Source organism: Pogonomyrmex barbatus, unplaced genomic scaffold (genome assembly GCF_055798465.1).
Source record: "Pogonomyrmex barbatus isolate J1 unplaced genomic scaffold, ASM5579846v1 scaffold6, whole genome shotgun sequence".
Taxonomy (NCBI): Eukaryota; Metazoa; Arthropoda; class Insecta; order Hymenoptera; family Formicidae; genus Pogonomyrmex; species Pogonomyrmex barbatus.
The window spans coordinates 9,272,542-9,291,890 of record NW_028297160.1 but is presented as its reverse complement, the minus strand read 5'-3'; the positions used below and the strand labels follow the sequence as shown (position 1 = coordinate 9,291,890).

Sequence of the window (19,349 nt, the reverse complement as noted above, 5' to 3'; positions counted from 1 at the left end):
ATAAAATACAAATAAAAAGTTCTTTTTATATAAATGAGTTTTATAAAAAAGATTATACACAGATAAAAAAATTATACATAATATACTTATACTGTATACATATATATACTTATAAATGATTTAGATGTATAAAGAAAAATGTACTATATATTCAATGTGTTTGCTCAATATGTATACATAAATGGCGCTTTTTTTATCTTTTTTGAATTCTTTTTATGCAATAAAAAATATATGCATCGAAAATATATATATTGAAGATACATACACTGAAAATATAAGTATGTTATATTTAAATATAACCGATTTATACTTGAATAGATACGCACAAATTTTTCTACATGTGTTTCTTCATTTATATAATATTTAAGAACTTCTGTACTTTCACTATTTTAGATTATCACGATCTAATATTTTGGAAATATGATGGGTAGAATTTCAAGAAGAAAAAAGAAAGTACGATAAACAGAGAAAGTTAACCGACTGACCTAAATTTATCAAATCTGAATATTTCTGTTAGTGAATTCTTTAATTCGCATTCAGATAATATTTTTATCAATAAAATGAGCATTCAATAAAGATTATTGATATTTATTTAATCATTAATAATTAAGTATTAATGATTAAGTATTCTCAATTATCTTAGTTCGACATATTATAATATTTTGATATACACTATTTTGAGTAGAAGTACTAAAAAGTAACATTTTTTAAATTTATAATTGGCCATGTTAAAAACATATTGACTTGAATTGACTTCACAACACGCACACGAATATGTTGATAAAAAAATAATGAGAAGGTAGAAAGATTGGAAAGCTTGGTGGAAAGGAAAGCCTTTCCGTGTCGACTCATACGAGTTCTCATTCGTAGACTTGATCGCGCATCGCAAAGTAGTGGTCAACTTTCTGTCACTTATTACTGGTGACTTTTTGTCACTTATTACTGATCGTGAGTGTAAATCAACGTAAATCAACTAATCGTCAAATATAGATTGATAATTATTTGGAAAAGAAATAGGCAGTAAAAATGACTGAACAAATTCCGAAGTATGAATTTCTGTCGGAGGAGAAAACAAACGAAATGCTGAAATTATTTAAGGGTGAACGTACTGGCTGGGTTATGGTGAGTCCAAAGAGATACATTTTTCCATTGAGATTTATTGAACAAGGCGCCGGATTTTATAACATCAAAGCTAGATCGGATGACACATGGGTGATGAGCTATCCGAGATCGGGTACGTATCATTTCGTGACAAATAAAAGATAGCGATAATAATCTATTATGTAAGTATTTTTAGTGTAGTATTCTAAATATTTTTAATGTAATATTCTATTTTTATTAACACTAAAAATACAAGAAATAGAGATTTTTTTATTAAATTTATTTTTTTAATCGACATTCTAATTTTTCAAGCGTCCTTTAATTGACACCCTCATTTTGTATTTTGATTAATAAATTATATAAATTGTTATATAAGTTATTTTATTTTTTATTTTATTAAATGATTTCTAATTACATCTATATTAATACATTCTTTTCATTGCAATCTATTTTGACGAACGTGGCTAATATATTGCGGAGGATCATGTGCTGACTCGGAAAATGATTGATTATTGCGTCGATTGATTAAAATAATTTATTTTATTTATTTTATTGTTAAAAATGTCTGCCTGTCGCGGTCCGTGAAACGATTCGTCTCATGTTCCTGAAAGATTCTTCAAGTTCGACCTGAACTTTTCAAAATTCTGATAAATATTTAGTGATTATACATTATACATTTCAGATTTAATGATGGATTTCTCGATATAATAAAATATATATACAATTTGACATTAGAACGCGATAATCCCGTCAAATTTGTTACGAATCGTTGCATTTCTTTGTGCTAATAATTTTACGATAACATCTGTCTATTCCAGCAATGTCCTAAAGAATTAAATAGAAATCTTTTCGCAATTTTAAGAAACCATTATCCTCATTTGTTTATATTTCTTATGTTGTCTTTCCTGTTCAAGTTTTTATATATTTGTGCACTCTTTTTTTTATACGGTAATTCTTGATTAGGCTGAAAATCGTATTTCGAGGAATAAGCAGCATTCGTTAAACTATCTTCGGAAATTATTTGAAATCCGTTTAATAAGCAGAAATAAATGTTCTTTTTTTTGTATAATTCTGTTATCTTTCTGAGAAGAGGAATTATTTGCTGTTATTTTTACTCTGTAAATATTATTAAGTTTTACCTATATAAATTAAAGGTACTACATGGACGCAGGAATTGGTATGGCTACTGTCAAATAATTTGAATTTTGATTTGGCAAAAAGTCGGCTGCTCAATGAGAGATTTCCTTTCCTAGAATTCAGTTTGTTTAATCATGCAGAAGTGACTCTTGAATTTCTTTCTGAAAACCAAGACGACAAAGCGAAACAGCAGTTTTGTAAAGACTTAGCTAAGCCCGGCTATGAAGTTGTTAACGCGATGCCATCGCCTAGATTTATTAAAACTCATTTTCCACTTAGTATGCTCCCAGGTCTTTTAGATGTTGGTTGTAAGGTAATAATTAAAGAAAAATTTATTTTATTAGTAACGTCATCATGATTTTGTGATATTTTTTTTGAAGGTCATTTATGTTGCTCGTTACGTAAAGGACGTTGCTGTTTCCTGGTTTTATTTGAATAAGACCATTCGTACTCAGGGATATATCGGTGACTTTGCCACTTTTTGGGATTATTTTCAAAACGATTTAAGTAAGAAAAGTTAACAATTATTAAGAGATATCCAAAAAACAGCTTCTTTTTGTATTTTTCTGGAAATTTTAAATATCTCTTTTTCTTTTGGACAACAATAAAATGCTTTGTTTTCATATTTCTTCTCTTTTAGAAGAAAGATTAAAATAGAATCTTATCATAACAAAGATTTTTAAAATGTATCTGTTACCAATTTTTTTTAAATCTATTTATTTTTATTTAATTTATTTTTCCAGCTGCTTACAGTCCGTACTGGAGTCATTTAAAGGAAGCGTATGCCTTAAAAGATCATCCAAATCTTTTATTTATATTTTATGAAGAAATGCAACATGTATGTTTTTAAAGCATTTTTATTTTATTTTCTATCCACGTATTCATTTCATTTAAGCATGTTTTTTAACGCATATGAAACAATTTTTTATTTAAATTTTTAATTGTAATTTGTTATATGAAATGGTTTTTTTTTATTTTTCTTTTCCGTTATTTTTGTCTTATTTTAATTATTTTAGCTCATAGAATGAAAAAAAATATTTTGCAATATATTTTATTATTTCAGATATTGGAATTATATTGGATTACATATGATAATGATTACAGAACTTCTTTCCAGAATTTATATTTTAAATATTAGAATATTAAACTAAATTTAACTAATATACAAACTAATTAATAATTTAGAAATAATATATTTATTACCTATGCTTACTTTTTACATATATAATAAAGAAAATTAAATATCTTTTAGGATTTCCCAAAAGTAATCAAGAAAGTAGCAAAATTCTTGAATAAAACGTATAGTGACGAAGAAATATGCAAAATTTCTGACTACCTCGATATAAAAAATTTTCGTAATAATGAGATGGTAAATTATTCAGAATTTAGAGCCTGTGGAATAATAAAACCAGAAAATTTTGTTCGAAAGGGCGGGAGTGGCGGTTGGAAAAACTTCTTTACTCCTGAATTAAATGCTAAAGCAGATAAATGGATTGAAGAAAATCTCAAAGATACCGACTTACATTTCCCATTTTTCAATAATCACATAAATAACAATAATTAAGAAATTATCAAAAAAATTAAAAAAGTTTTTATCTTACAGATTTCATCATTCAATAAATATATATATTGTTAAAGTTTGAGTTACAAATTATTCATATTTAATAGTATATGTCATAAAACTAAATATATTATATTATATTTAATTCCAATCAAATTATAATAAAAAATAATTTTAAATAAATAATCAAAAATATAAAAATTTCTAGAAATATTTCATATTGTTCCTATTTTGTATAAAAAATAATTTTATTTTTTATCTTTTGGTATTCTTTTGAACGCATCATTCGAGTGATATCTCATGGATGATGTAGAAAATTATTTAATACATATTAAATAATATTATTAATTTACTATTATATTCTATTTTGTTATATTATAATTATAATTATAATTATAACTATAACAAATTTATATAAAGCTGTCATTTATATATATACTCATTTTTACAAGTATAGATTAACTTTAATCTCGGTTTAACTTGTTTTTCTTTTTTTCTCCAATTCGAAAAATTAAAAAAAGAATTATGTCCGATTCCACCTACGAGATTTACTTTAATCTCGATTTAACTTGCTCTTCATCTTTTTCTAGTTCTAAGAATTAGTATAGTTCTAAGTAAATTGAATTAATCTGCGTTGGTGGAATCGGGCATTAAGAGATTAAATTTACATTTATAGAAATGGATATAAAAAGAGCTATGCATTTTATTGGACACATCCATTCACATCAGAGTTTAGGAATTTTCCAGTAGATTACCTATCAAAAGATTTAATATTCGACCAATTGGCAACGTGGACAATAGGTGCCACTCGTCTGCACTTTGTTATAATCGCATATTCATGCTCTTCAACACAAAGTGGCGCAAACTTCAGAGAATACGACGGATCACACGAGAGCGGATAGGTAAAGTCCCGTCCCATGATTTCTTTAACGTTTTTTCATGTCAATGTACTCCGACGTGGCCTCAAATGAGCATCAGTTCTTTGTTACTCCATTGTTTCTTACGTCGTGGATATTTGTTCTCCACCGCAGCTTTTTCTATCACCGTTGACTTTCCGACTATCCTAAACGAATATTCGATCCCTCGTTATTTTCGTTATCGCAAACTCGGCACTCGGTCACTCAAAATTCCCGAGAATTCTCAAGTGATGGACCATCAGAACGTTAATATGGATTTGTTGTTTTTCTCGTCGATAGACGAGGCTACGAAAGCATGGCTTGACACCCTGCATCGGATGTGGGCGCTGTGTAAGCATTTAATCTAACTTTTCTCTTTTGTTTCGTTTGTCCTTCCGAACTTTCGTTCGTATGCATTAAATTATGTCAACCGCAGGGAAGAAATGCGACGGTGTCAGCAGGACATTGACAGATTACTTTGAAACTGCACCGAATCCTTATCTCAGCACACTGAGGATTCTCGTTAACACTACGGATTTTGACCACAATACAAATAGCAAATCGCTCGCATTTGCAGGTTTACCTTTTAACAACCTATTTTGCAATATATAATGTATATAATAATTTTTATAGTTTATAAATTTAGGACACTTAGAAAAAAATCATTGTAAAGGGATTAAGGATATTTTTCCAACTGACAAAAAGTTTATATTTCAAAAAACAAAATATATATGCAAATATATATGCATAAATTAATTTAAATCCTGATAAATCAATGTTTTTATTTCTATAAATTAAGAAAATATATTCTTCAATATTAATAATTATTGTAACAATATTTCAGAGCTTGTATCATATAAACGAAAAATATGATTCTATACATTTCTTTGAAAACATAGACTTCTTGTAATTTTAATTGATTATAGTGATAGAGGAGTTTTCAAATTGGATAGAAGATAGAAAAGAAGGCTACAAGGAATTTCTTGTTCCTGATTTGAAGCTAGCGACATTTAAATTAGTGCGACAGAAACATATGAAACAAATGCTACTAATAAAGAAGATATCAACAATATATGAATTTGTAGAGCATAAAGAAATATTCCTACAAATAATAAAAGTATAGTTGTTAAAAATGATTGCTAGAAATCTATTTTATTTTATTTATATGTATATATTTTCTATATATTTTTTTTTCTTCTAGGACATGATACGAGAAAAAGAATATAAGGAAGCTGCACAGTATGCAGCAATGTTAAAATTGCAAAATCATTTTATAGATCCGAAAGTATTATTATTGCCCCTTATATTACAGAATAAGTTGCAAATAGTTGATGAATTCTTAGTAGACTGTCCAGAGGTTCAAGAAGCCTTGGCAACATATTTAGATAATTTAATAGCACCAGGGAGAAATGGGCAAGTTATATTGGAAGAATTTATCAGGTAGACAATAATGTGTTCATTTTCACACTTTAATTTCAGATTGTTAGCAAATTGATATTTTCATTAAACTAAATTCTTTCAGTACAAATGATATACCAGAAGTTAAGATGTCATTGACACAAATTCGCCCGATAACCAAGCTTGTTGCACGTTTGACAAAGCGACATAACTTGTCGCCCGATGTATGTCCCCATTTAAATACAAAACGAAACGAAGGAGCATTACAATTTCTTATATACAAACGCTATGTAGATGGTAGCTTAAGTAAATATCTGTTTTCCTATATTATAATTTAGAAAGATCAGTCTTGAAAATTAAAATATATTCAATCTCTTTCTTTTATACAGATATCGCCAGTTGGAGAGAGATGGTAAGAGAAGCAGTAGTGAACGATGCCAAATTACAAACAGAATTACTTTCTATGCTAGTTAATGCTAATGATGCAGAAGAAGGTTTATATTGGGCAAAAGAATATGAAATACCTAGAGATGAATGGCCATGGTCTATCGTGCGTGTAGAGGAACAAAATGCGCAAAGTAATGTTTTTATCTATATTTTTATATTTGCATCTTGAGGAATATCCATAATATTATAGTTTACAGGGGTAAATGAAGGCGCTTCCACGAGTAAGGAAAGAAGTCGGGAATTGAATGAGGATAATGTAAATTATCATATTTTGAAATTACCAAGAGAAAGAATAAAATTAGTAGATAATAGACGCATGTTTGAAGAATTCCTTGATAATGGATTGAGAGATGTTACCATAGTTGGAATTGATTTGGAATGGAAACCTAGTTTTGGTAACAATCAAAATTTAAACGTAGAAAAATTGTATAAAACAATTTGTAATATATTATAATTAAAAATGTAAATGTTTATGTTTTATCAGGTACTAAACAACCTGAACTAGCACTTATGCAAATAGCTACCGAGGATAACGTCTATATTCTGGATGTAACTACTATTGGCAATGATTTATCTGAGCTCTGGACTGAACTTGGTCTTGTATTATTTGGAAATAAAGACATTGTCAAAATAGGTATGCATTTTTAATTATATAAAAATAATGTTTGTACATGAATTGAAGTTAAACACAATATATATATATATTTTATTTTACTCATAATTTTACATTCTATTTATCATAGAAACATATAATCAATTAGTCAGCTATTTTGTGACATGAAAAAAAATGTAATATTACATAATATTATATATATTATACAGGATTTGGAATAGCACAAGACATGACTGTAATACGTAATAGTTTACCTGCTCTGTCATCTGTTAAGACACATGGACAAGGATATCTCGATATGATGCTTTTATGGAGAAAATTGGTAGAAGAATATAACTTTATTTTCCCATATAAAGGTGATCCAAATTTTACTAACAAGAGCTTAAGTAAGCTTGTGGAATTATGTTTTGGACAAAGACTCGATAAATCTGATCAATTTTCAAATTGGGAGTTGAGACCCTTGAGAGAGAGTCAAATAATATATGCTGGTGAGTATTATCCCTCTTTCTCTCCTCACTCTTCCTCTTTTCTATTTAATAATATCATATTTAATATAATTTTATTTATATCATTAATCTCATCACTATCTTCTGTTACATACGACAGCATTAGACGCGTATTGTTTATTGGAAATATACAGTCTATTAGGAGAATATTCTGCAGATATGGAAATACCATTTGATGAAATCTGTGCTGAAATACAACATATTCCACGTGCATATAGAGAGACTAATGTGAATAAAACTGCGCGTAAGGTATAAATTGTAACAAAATATGTTGTTTCTGAATAATTCATTCTCTTAATTTTCTATATTTTTTTCGCTCAATAACAAATGAAAAGATATATACATTCAAAAATATCTTTACTTATGAGAAGATGTGTACATATATATAATTTATTTATTGTGTATATCTTTCCTTTTTATTCTTACACGATCAGAAATTGACTAATTTTATATAATACGCTTATACACATACGCTATAATACATAATACGCTTTTTTTGTGTATAGAAATAAATCATTTTGTTTGTAAAGTATGTTATATTGATTTTTAATTATATTCCTTACGTATATTAGAGACGTCCGTTTTACAGAAATCTACATATTCGAATCCAACAATGCCTAATAGAGATAATGAAGATTATCGCGTGAACACGGGAGCTTCGCCGAAATATGGGACGGTACATAAGCCTAATAAATATGGATATTACAACAAGCAGAATAATCAAAATAAATCTGCACATTCTGGATTCAATGACAGACATGATAATCAAAGGAAATATAATGATTATGATAATCATAATCGTGAGAGAATTGCACAGGTCGGAATACTCCGAGTAGTTAATGATAGCAGATATGACCAAAGAAGATACGACAGTCCTGATAATTACAGTCAGAATAGACAGAAAAATATCAGAATGAATCGCACAGCCAACGATAGAAAATACGATAACCAGAGACGACACGATAATTATGATAATTATAACAGATATGAAACTCAAGATAGATGTGGTAATCAAAATAAACGCGATAATTATAATAAATATGACAAACAGAGCAGATGGGAAGACGGTAAAGGTAAACGAAATATCCCAGATAAACAGAACAAGAATAAACAGGAACCTATTCGACGAAATTGGGACTCGATTGCTGCTCATATATGGCGTGTTGTGTGCGACTCGATGCTGGGTGGCTTGAGCAGCAAGTTGCGCATGTGTGGCGTGGATTGTGTGCACGTATTATTTGATCAAGGGGGAGATGATTCCGCCAGATTAGCAATGCGCGAAAACAGGATTTTACTAACGCGTAACAAAAATTACGAAAGAGTAAGATTCGCTTTTATATATATCGACTGTCAATATAAGTTTTAGATAGTAAGTTTCATCCTAATGATGTCTGTTACGCATAGTTTAAACAGTATCTACCACTGGAGAATTGCTATAGAGTAATGGCAGACACACCTGACAACCAATTACGTGAAGTTTTACATCACTTTGGTGTCATGGTGACACAGAATGATATTTTCAGCCGATGTCAGATATGTAATTGTGATGAATTTGTGAAAGTTCCAAAGAAGCTAATGGATGATCTTGTACAAAGGTGAGCTGTGTTTGTAAATCAATTTACATATATATTTATCCATACACACAATGTGATAAATATATTCTAGTATATACGAAGAAATATTCTCCCTAATATTTTTTAGAATAGATAAATATGATTTAAATTCAACATTTTATTTATTCAAACATCAACAACAAATATCTGATGAAATTATCTTTTAAGTATATGGTTTTTTGCTTCTATCACTAGTTTAAGATTTATTTCTTCCATAAGTACATTTTAAAATAATTTAAAATTATTTAAATGAAAGAATTTAAGGCTTAAGACAAAAGACTTTAAAGTATTTAAAATAAATTTAAGTTAAACATATTTGTGTTAAAGAGATTAAAATTCTTCGTATCAGAATTTATTTGTCATATTTTATATAGATACATACATATATTTTTTTCTTTTTTTTTTTAATCCCATATAGTAAAAATGATTTCTTTGATCTAGTTTCGTGAAAATTATAAGAAAGAATAATTATCGAGTATTGCCGAATCAAGCCGACAATACACGCACATTACAAGCCGATATTGATGACTCCGATGATTTTGAACTTGCTCGGAATCCGAATAATTATTTCACAAACAGCGAACATCGCACATGGCATCTGTCTGTGGACACCGTTGATATTGATACATGTACAACCAGATATCAAATGCGAATACAAATCGATAAGGTTCCGTTAAATGTACTGAAGAATGTGCAAGTCTTTTATATTTGCGAGCATTGCGGAAAGATTTATTGGGACGGATCGCATTTGGAGCGAGCTCTTAACGGTGTTATCAAAGATTTAATTGTTAAACAATAAGTATTATACTAAATGTGATAAAAGGTGCGTGCTTAAAAGACTGGCAAAGCACAAAAGAAAATCAAAATCGTCCTTAGTTCGAAATTTCGAGTGCATGCTAAGTGTTCCTACAATCTACGATTTCAATGATAAGTACGCGATATTGCCACGCTTGTTCAAGATATCTGTATCTATATTATTTGTGGCATAGACATATAGTCGTGTCGTTATGTCGTTATCACTCTTCCTTACATTTATTAAAGTACAATATTACATTGTTACATTGTTATATCTTGTTATTTTGGATATACTATGTAGCTTTATGTAATATCACCACAAATAATCCTAATCTGAATTTTATTTCTTCAATCAAATTAATTGCCATATTACATCATATAAAATATCTATAAATCTTCATTAATTACTTTAACGATTATTGCTAATTATTGCTGTAATTTTAGCATAGATTGTTAAGTAATCTGAATAGTTTAAAACTTAGATTTATATTTTTTTCTTTTTTGGTCTTTAATTGGTAAGATGACGATTTCCGAAATTATTTTTGAAAATTAAGGATGCAAACATCCTAAGATGTAATTTTTTCTGTTACACGACTACATGTTTGATATCGTATATATTTCTTATATAAGAGCAAATCAAGTGCATGTAAAGTGCATATACTTCAAGTATCTACTTTACTGCACATTTGTATCCTTGCGATTGTTTCTCCTAATATTAAGCAAACATTATAGTACAAGACATCTGATTTTTCATGAAATATATCTTAGTTACTCACATATATACATATATATATTTACATAGAAAAATATGTGTATCTATTTTTGATCGAAAAGAGCAATGAAAAGGAAATATTGATACTATGAGACATTCTAGACTTAACAGTTTTTTAAATCTATATTTCCTATATTTTCCACCAACTATGTGTTATAGCAAAACTTTATTTCTATTTAAATACAAAATAAAAATATAATTCTTCATTTCTATGATTCTGTTATTATTACATAAATTTAATTGCAGAACATGATACATAAAATATGTACATATAATGGAAAAAAAGAACTTCATAAATGTCTTAAATTTACAAAAAAAAAAGTTTTAATATATTCGATATATTTTATCACGTTCGTCTTTCTTTATACACAATATAAACATCTACAAGGAATATTCAATTCGCTTTATTCCGTCGATTCCGCGTTTACTGACGGAGATTCTCTAACTGGACTAGAACTTTCAAATTCTGCTGGTTCCACGAGTCGCTTCTTTCCATATGGTGGTGGTCCAATTAATTTTTCCACATCATTGTACAATAATGTTTCCTGCTTTAACAGAGCTTCCGCGAGCTGTGTTCGATAGAAATATTTGATACAAATATGATATTGTTTAACTATTATTTTAAAATATGTATAAAGAATATACATACAGTATCTAATTTATCTTTGTTTTCCAAAAGCAATTGTCGAGTTCGCTTATACGCTTCCCCTATTATTTTCCTTACTTCGGCGTCCATTAAATTGCCTAATTTTTTACTATATGGCTTCCTATTTTTCTATAAGAGAGAAAAGATACATGATGCTCTTGGAAATAGAAAAAGCTTGCAAAAATATTATCTCATACCGTGCTGATTTGTTCTTCCTCAAAAGAAAGTAAACCTAGACTTGGGCTCATTCCATATTGTTGAACTTGATGATATGCCATCTTTGTCACGCTCTTCAAATCGTTTTCGGCGTTCGTCGAAATTTTATCAAACGTCACGTATTCCGCGACTCGACCACCTAGCGTCATACACATGCGTTCGAAAAGTTGCTCTTTACTGTAAAGCTTCTGATCGGATTGGGTGTGTTGCGTGAATCCTAGTTTCAAATTGGTTCGCGGCACTATTGTTACTTTGAGCAGGGCGTCAGTGTGTTCCAATAACCATCCCACTAACGCATGACCAGCTTCGTGATAGGCAACGATACGCTTCGTAGACGGTGTTAACGAATTGTTTCGCTTTGTCAAACCACCGATTGTTCTATCGATCGCGTATATAAGATCACTGCTATCTACTTGTTTCTTCTTGTCTCTTGCGGCATGTAGCGCGGCTTCGTTGCAAACATTTGCTATATCAGCACCTGAAGCATATAATGCACTTATAATAATTGTTGAAAAATAATAATGTAAGCGTATAAAATGCTATTCTTTTTACAAATCAATACCACTAAAACCAGGTGTAAGATAAGCCAAATATCCCGAATATTTCGAAGGTTTGTTTTGTAAAGATATTTTTTTCAGGTGAGTCTCGAAGATTTGTTGTCTCTCCTCTAACGTGGGAAAATCGATCAAGATATGTCGATCGAATCTGCCGGGTCTCAATAACGCCTTATCCAATACATCTGCCCTGTTCGTTGAGGCCAATATAATAACGTTTTCCTTTGATATCATCCCGTCCATTTCTACTAGAAGTTGATTTAATGTTCGTTCAGATTCACGATCGCCGACTCCTAATGAACCCTCCGAACGTTTTTTGCCGATTGCGTCAATTTCATCGATGTATATAATACTTGGTGCTCTATGAAGAAAAAAATCATTAAAATATAGATGCAAATATTAAAATATAATTTAAAGAAAAGAATAAACCTCTTTTTAGCTTCTTTAAATAAATCTCTGACTCGAGCAGCTCCTAAACCACCAAACACCTCGATAAATTCGGAACCGTTCATAGACAAAAAAGGAACGCTTGCCTCAGTCGCTACAGCTTTGGCCAATAATGTTTTACCACATCCGGGAGGACCCAAAAGTAAAACACCTGAAAAGAGAATCATATTTTTAAATCCAACTTTTGTTGCATAAACTTAGAAATATTAATAATTTTCTATTTAATACTAAATAATAATAATTTTCTATACGTGTTGAAGCTTGCCTTGTGGAATTTTAGCGCCGAGCACTTTATAACGTTCCGGTTTCTTCAGATAATCGACAAACTCCATCACTTCTATCTTGGCTTCTTGTAGTCCAGCTACGTCGGCAAAATGCACGCCTTTGCCCTTTCCTATTAATGGTTCGATTAAAGTGAACTTTGCCTGTTTCATTTGCGAGATAAATTCGAAAGGCTTGAAGGAAAACCGTTTGCTTATGAAAGCAAAAGCAGCAGCCGTAATCGACACGATAAACAAAAGTCTTATTATGTTCACAATGATTTCCTGTCCCCTTTGGTAAACTACTTGTACTCCTTGGCCTAAAATATTTCAGACAAATATTTCAATAGTTGTAATCTGATATCATATTATTTGTCAATATTTGATAGGTGATTTATCTACCAGGTTTTATGCCAAGACTGTTTTCCACTTTCCTCAGTTTTTCCTCAAAATTTTCGACAGATGGAACAGACAAGAAATATCTCTTGAATGGAGTCCTTCTTCCTTTAATAATAGCGTCATTGTATACTATAACACTAACTTGGTCAATACCAGGGTTCACAATAATTCCTTCGACTTCTCCTTTGCTTAAGAATTCATGTACAAATTCATTCCAAGAGATAACAACTGCATACTATTCAAGAACATTATGTTTTAACAGTAATATCTTATTTTTTTCAATGATTCTACAACCGTAATAAACTCACTTCTGGATTTGTATCCAATTGATGTCTCAATATGGCTAATGCAATAAATAGTAGAATAAACGACATGAAGAGAATTTTAGTGAGAATTGAGAACATTTGTTCATTTTTGTCAGGCTTTTTATTTGGATCTTCAGACCCTGAGTCTTTCGCTGATTGTTCATTGGAATTACTACAGGTAGTATTGAAATATCTGATGTTATTGACTCTCGGAAGAAAATTAAATTTGCCACTGAGTAATAATGCTGATTGTATAGCATGAAGTTCTTTATGTATCTTCTTATAAGCCTAAAAACAAATCTAGTAAGCAAAATGTTAACAATATGTGAGCAAATTTAAACAGAATATTACATATTGATATTGCATATTGGAACAGATTTCAATTATTTAAAAGATTGTTATTTTGAAATCAATGAAATATTTAAATGACTATGACATAATAGTTAATTTAGTAAATTTTCAATTATATTCTACTAAATCCTGTTATATTTCTATTAGCATTTTATTAATAAAATTTGTAGCAGACACTGCAAAATCTAATAAATAATAAATCTGATTATAGAGGACTGAAATATTCTCATTAATGATATTTCTATCTTATGAAATAAATATATATATATGTTACGTATGGAAATTGTATATGAGTTAATAGGAAAGGAAAATTAGTTAAATAAATCAGTTAAATCAGTTAAATAAATGTAAATAGAAATAGGAATAAAAGATCATAAAACATGTTGGTACTTACATGATAAGATATAGGAAGAAATAACCTATAAGCTCCATTATTGTGCGAATAACTCAAATGTTTAACGTCGACGAAAAGTTTTTTCTTTGAAAGATAAATATTTTTCGGTGAAAAATTGAATATTCGACTTGGCAACATATAATGTCGCCTTGGACATTTGATTAGATTCTGCATCTTTCAAAATTCAACTTAGGAGACTCGAATCTTGTCTTTCATCATTCATATTTCGTATGCAGGTTTGTTCTTTGAACAAAACCAGCCGGTCTCATCATAATCTAATTTGCCAATTAAAAAACCTGAAACTAATCATCCTACTGACTTCATAACATAATTATCTTAATTAAAAACATTATTTAAAGGTATTATATTTGACATAAATAATAAATCATCAAACAAATCAGTTTACAGAAAATGGACAAGGAAAGCGAAATAATAAAATTTTAAGTTTTGCAGTTGGTAATTCTTAAATTTAATTCATCAATATGGGCACTCCGCGCTAGTACCTTTAATCTTAATACCGTTTTATGTCTTGGTAGAATTGGATTACTTTGTGGAGACCAGTGAAAGACCGCCTTGATGATTCCGAATTTGCTCGCTGACGTCATCGCACCGTCATTACTTGTATTTACTTCGTGTGCAAGGGTGTGGTGTAGGGCGATCGTCGTAGGATCCATGTACATTTTCATAAAAGGTCATGTCATGTTCGCTGAGATCGGATTGGCTGTTTCTCCTTAAAATCTGACAAGAATACAAATGTGTCAGCTGCGTGACACTCGCATAGGTAGTGCCTCAGCTCCATTACTTTATTCGTTCAATTAATTTATTTAGTGTTTACGTTGTCGCGAATTTTACTCCTGATCAACAATTGGTTGATGAAAGACAAAATAAAATCAAAAATAATAAAGCCGAGGGATTTCAGGTATACAGCTTTGAAGAAATTAAATGACTTGTCAAAATAAACATTTGATAAAATAAAAATGCATTGAAAATCAGTAAATAATAAAAACGGTGATAAGAAAAACAGGAGAAATAATATTAGGGAAGAATAAAATATTAGTGTATTATGAGAGGATTATCAATAAGTAATCAGCTGAAGTGAAACAATTAGGGTATCATTGGCCCATTATGTTAACTCACGTTATTCCTAATTCCTATTAGTCTTTATTATTTATTTAACGTGTTTTTAATAATAGAAGATTCCAATAATAGAAATCATTGTGTAAAGCAGATTGAACACAGGCGAATAGAAAGAAAAGATAGCTAGGAGTATTTGTCAACACATCAAAACATAAACATCTTCTTCCGTTAAAATATGCCAGGGTAAGCATCTCCTTGAGAAATGTCCATCTTTTGCATAAACATTTAGGATATAACACAGCATACATATATACATTGAGAAAGTTACTTTTATAGTAGTTACTTTAGTGAAGTGATTTGTTATTTTTATATCAAGTAATGAGTTATAATCTTTATTATTTTTTATCGTTTTGAAGATTTCTTTTAGATTTGCTTATGTTCTTTAAATAGAATGTAATAATTATAAAACTTGTAATGATCAAATGTATTTATTTACTTAAAAATATAGCTGTTATTATTATTATTACTAATAAAAAATATATAACATTACCGATTTGTTACTGAAAAAAAAATAATGGTAACATTAATGATGTTACAAATAAATACTTCTTATTCTATGTATGCATGTACATGGAAGATTGTTTTCTTTTGTTTTTTTGAAAATATGAAAGAAATGTATTTCTAACTGATTTGTTCTATATTGTACGGAATAATTATTTAAATTTGATTATGACTTATTTACAACTATTATTTACGAATTCATGAATCATAAAATATCTGAAATTTATATATTGTATACAGGGTTACAGAGATGTCGTTAGATCATATGTCCTGCTCCCGCTGTAGAGAAGGCTTCGTCGCGCATGAGAAAATTGTTAACTCCAACGGCGAACTGTGGCATCCGCAATGTTTCGTGTGAGTACAAATGTAGTATGATCATCAAAAAGTTGCAGAAAATAAATAACTGTTATTTTGTAATGAATAAATATATACGAATATTGCAGAAACTATAAAATAAAGTCAATTCATTATTCTAAGAGCAACTGTAAAGATTATATTATCTTATGAATTCTTATATCATATGGTCAATGTTAATTTTGTTAGGTGTGCGCAATGCTTCCGGCCATTTCCAGATGGAATCTTCTATGAATTTGAAGGATACAAGTATTGCGAACATGATTTTCATGTTCTGTTCGCACCTTGTTGCGGCAAGTGTGGTAAGTTAGTTTTGTAATTCAATTGCTTAAGCACCGTTAATTCTGAAAATCAAAAATATGTAATGATATTTTAATATATTAAATCAATCCTATCATTTCTAATAACAGGTGAGTTTGTTATTGGCCGCGTGATTAAGGCGATGAACTCAAACTGGCATCCGCAATGTTTTCGATGCGAAGAATGCAACGGCGAACTGGCGGATGCGGGTTTCATCAAGTGTCAAGGCAGAGCGCTGTGTCACACATGCAATGCCAATGTGAAAGCTGGTGTGCTTGGGAAACATATATGTCATCAGTGCCAGTACGTTCTTTCATTTCTGCACAAAAGATATAATATATTTGTTATATTATTTAATAGAAAAACGTTTCTTGAAATTTTTAAAAATATCTAGAGAGTAAAAAAGTTATTATTTCGGAAAGAATGTCTCAAGTTTTTTTAACCGATATTCTTTTTTCACGATTTCTAGTGGAGTAATCGATGACAAGCCTTTACGATTCCGCGGCGAGCTTTATCATCCGTATCATTTTAATTGCACGACTTGCGGCGTAGAACTCAATTCGGAAGCTAGAGAAGTCCGCTCCCGACCTGGCTATGCTGCTAATGAAATGGTAAGATTATACTAACTTTTTACAATATATAAATCGCACATAATTATTAAACATTTTTATAATCTAATATAATAAATTTCATGTAATGTAGAACGAGTTATATTGTCTACGATGTCATGATAAAATGGGAATTCCAATTTGTGGCGCTTGTCGGCGTCCTATTGAAGAACGCGTGGTAACCGCGCTCGGAAAGCATTGGCATGTAGAACATTTTGTATGTGCAAAATGCGAGAAACCGTTCCTAGGTCATCGTCATTATGAAAAGAAGGGTCTCGCTTATTGCGAGACTCATTATCATCAATTGTTTGGGAATCTCTGCTTTGTTTGTAATCAGGTCATCTCCGGAGATGGTATGTACCAGATAACATATTAAAAATGAATCGTCCAATCAACGTGTAGATGAAATTCGAAAAATTTTGTTTTTAAAACATGAATATATTTCAAAATCAGTTTTTTTAAATTTTTTCTCTTTTTCTTTGGATTTTTAAATTAATTACAAATATTTTAAACTTTCTAAGCTACAAGTCTCAAAATTGGCCTTTCATTGCAACTACATTGAGTTATAATATCAGAAACGAAAGTTGTATAAATCTTTTTTTTTTGCTTTAACATTCTAGTTTAATATTTGTATTTTAGTTTTCACGGCATTGAACAAGGCGTGGTGCGTTCATCATTTTGCATGCGCATTCTGCGATCAAAAAATGAATCAAAAGACGAAATTCTTTGAATTTGATTTAAAACCCGCATGCAAAAAGTGCTACGATAAATTTCCGCAAGAGTTGAAGAAACGAATGCGACGAATGTACGATCTGAATCCTAAAAGGATTCCACCGGTGTAAACTCAGATTTGATTTCTTTCATATGAGAATTTTTCAGGATTAATCTAATACTCATTCGCGCTTATAGTGCCTTATCTGCCTTAATCAACATAAAAAGAAGTATACTTGTTTGTTACATTATGAGCTATATAGTCTACCAAAGCTATTCTTTTATCAATTACAAATACTTTTAGATAATCGCTGTATCTGTTTTTAATGTAATTTACGATTGAGAAATTATTCCTGTTTTCAATTTGAAATATTTTCTCTCCATTCTGGCATCAATTTGAATGGGGAAAAGTGCAATAGTTTCATAACATTTTATACATGAGGCATAACGCTAGTTTATAGAATCATTTTATATAATCTATATGACAAAACGATAAGAATTATCTTTGATTAAAAATTGTCTAACGTATAGTATATAATTATTTTTTCGTTTTTATCCGGATTACTGCCGATACACCTAGATTTATAAGTACTGACATCGAAAATATTTTTATTATATAAACGTATGTAATAACAATTATATATATTTATATTTAATCAAGTTTCATATGGATTTTAATTGTATATTTTAATTTTAATATATTTTTGATCGAGATTGGAAAAAAAATGTTTTCATTAGAGGTTTGATAACAAAATGAAGGATGAATGACAAGATGTATCTAGTAACAGAAATGAATGCGCAATAAAAAAGGCATTTAATGGAAGTAATGAAGTTTTATTTACAAATCAAGGCATTACTGTTAATTTTATATTCACACGCGTGCTTCTGGTTTTCTACTCTCACTCATTTTAAAACTTTTAACCCGTTCAAGGTCATAAAAAAATATGAAAAAGTAATCACTTTTCACAAGTTTTACTTTTCTTTTTCTCGTCGAGTTACCTTTAATTATCCCATTTATGTCAAGTATACTTATTTCCACAAGTACTTGCACGTTGATTATCTGAGAGGAATCCTTGCACTCACACTTCCATTTAATCCTAGAATACTAATGATACATAATAAAAAAATAGCATTTAAGTTTAGCATTATGTTTTTCTTTTCGTTCTTCTTGCCCATTAAAATAGCATGGTTTACTTTTAATAAAAATTTATTTTTCTCGTCTTGGCATATTTTTATCAGGAAAAATCAACATACGTAAATTTAACGTATGATTAGTGTTAACTGCTTGCTAAAAGTATGATTAGTATTCTAAGGTTAACGCTGTATT

The 19,349-nt window shown here is 29.7% G+C and overlaps 4 protein-coding genes across 9 annotated transcripts; 3 read left to right on the top strand and 1 right to left on the bottom strand.

The window, feature by feature from the left end:
• The first annotated feature begins 330 nt into the window (after window positions 1-330).
• LOC105431433 (sulfotransferase 1E1) lies at window positions 331-4,000 on the top strand. Of its 2 annotated transcripts, XM_011645611.3 has the most exons (6): window positions 331-948; window positions 1,012-1,234; window positions 2,256-2,551; window positions 2,619-2,745; window positions 2,982-3,076; window positions 3,491-4,000. In XM_011645611.3, the coding sequence occupies exons 2-6, from the start codon at window positions 1,027-1,029 to the stop codon at window positions 3,800-3,802; spliced, it is 1,038 nt and encodes a 345-aa protein (XP_011643913.2). In that variant the 5' UTR covers window positions 331-948; window positions 1,012-1,026; the 3' UTR covers window positions 3,803-4,000. The 2 variants fall into 2 exon arrangements, with proteins under 2 accessions (XP_011643913.2, XP_088938908.1); XM_089082782.1 differs by having other exon boundaries at window positions 331-1,234.
• Window positions 4,001-4,590: 590 nt separating this feature from the next.
• On the top strand, window positions 4,591-10,940 carry Nbr (exonuclease mut-7 homolog). 2 transcript variants are annotated; one of them, XM_011645609.3, is made up of 14 exons: window positions 4,591-4,701; window positions 4,831-5,046; window positions 5,132-5,272; window positions 5,622-5,812; window positions 5,897-6,135; window positions 6,218-6,399; window positions 6,483-6,671; window positions 6,738-6,935; window positions 7,025-7,174; window positions 7,363-7,641; window positions 7,760-7,908; window positions 8,249-8,980; window positions 9,064-9,254; window positions 9,714-10,940. In XM_011645609.3, the coding sequence occupies exons 1-14, from the start codon at window positions 4,638-4,640 to the stop codon at window positions 10,069-10,071; spliced, it is 3,279 nt and encodes a 1,092-aa protein (XP_011643911.2). In that variant the 5' UTR covers window positions 4,591-4,637; the 3' UTR covers window positions 10,072-10,940. The 2 variants fall into 2 exon arrangements, with proteins under 2 accessions (XP_011643911.2, XP_011643912.2); XM_011645610.3 differs by lacking the exons at window positions 4,591-4,701; window positions 4,831-5,046 and having other exon boundaries at window positions 5,132-5,308.
• Window positions 10,941-10,986: 46 nt separating this feature from the next.
• On the bottom strand, window positions 10,987-14,686 carry Spg7 (SPG7 matrix AAA peptidase subunit, paraplegin). The gene is made up of 9 exons (XM_011645606.3): window positions 14,412-14,686; window positions 13,670-13,954; window positions 13,365-13,596; window positions 12,968-13,282; window positions 12,685-12,853; window positions 12,264-12,616; window positions 11,683-12,179; window positions 11,489-11,614; window positions 10,987-11,408 (listed from the first exon to the last, which is right to left on the bottom strand). Exons 1-9 carry the CDS (start codon window positions 14,583-14,585, stop codon window positions 11,244-11,246), a joined length of 2,316 nt encoding a protein of 771 aa, XP_011643908.2. The 5' UTR covers window positions 14,586-14,686; the 3' UTR covers window positions 10,987-11,243.
• A 320-nt stretch (window positions 14,687-15,006) lies between these two features.
• Window positions 15,007-18,845, top strand: stck (LIM zinc finger domain containing stck). Of its 4 annotated transcripts, none has more exons than XM_011645602.3 (8): window positions 15,008-15,192; window positions 15,640-15,731; window positions 16,290-16,403; window positions 16,593-16,705; window positions 16,814-17,006; window positions 17,173-17,314; window positions 17,406-17,664; window positions 17,951-18,845. In XM_011645602.3, the coding sequence occupies exons 2-8, from the start codon at window positions 15,724-15,726 to the stop codon at window positions 18,151-18,153; spliced, it is 1,032 nt and encodes a 343-aa protein (XP_011643904.1). In that variant the 5' UTR covers window positions 15,008-15,192; window positions 15,640-15,723; the 3' UTR covers window positions 18,154-18,845. The 4 variants fall into 4 exon arrangements, with proteins under 4 accessions (XP_011643907.1, XP_011643904.1, XP_011643905.1 ...); XM_011645603.3 differs by having other exon boundaries at window positions 15,637-15,731; XM_011645604.3 differs by having other exon boundaries at window positions 15,189-15,330.
• The last annotated feature ends 504 nt before the right edge of the window (window positions 18,846-19,349 follow it).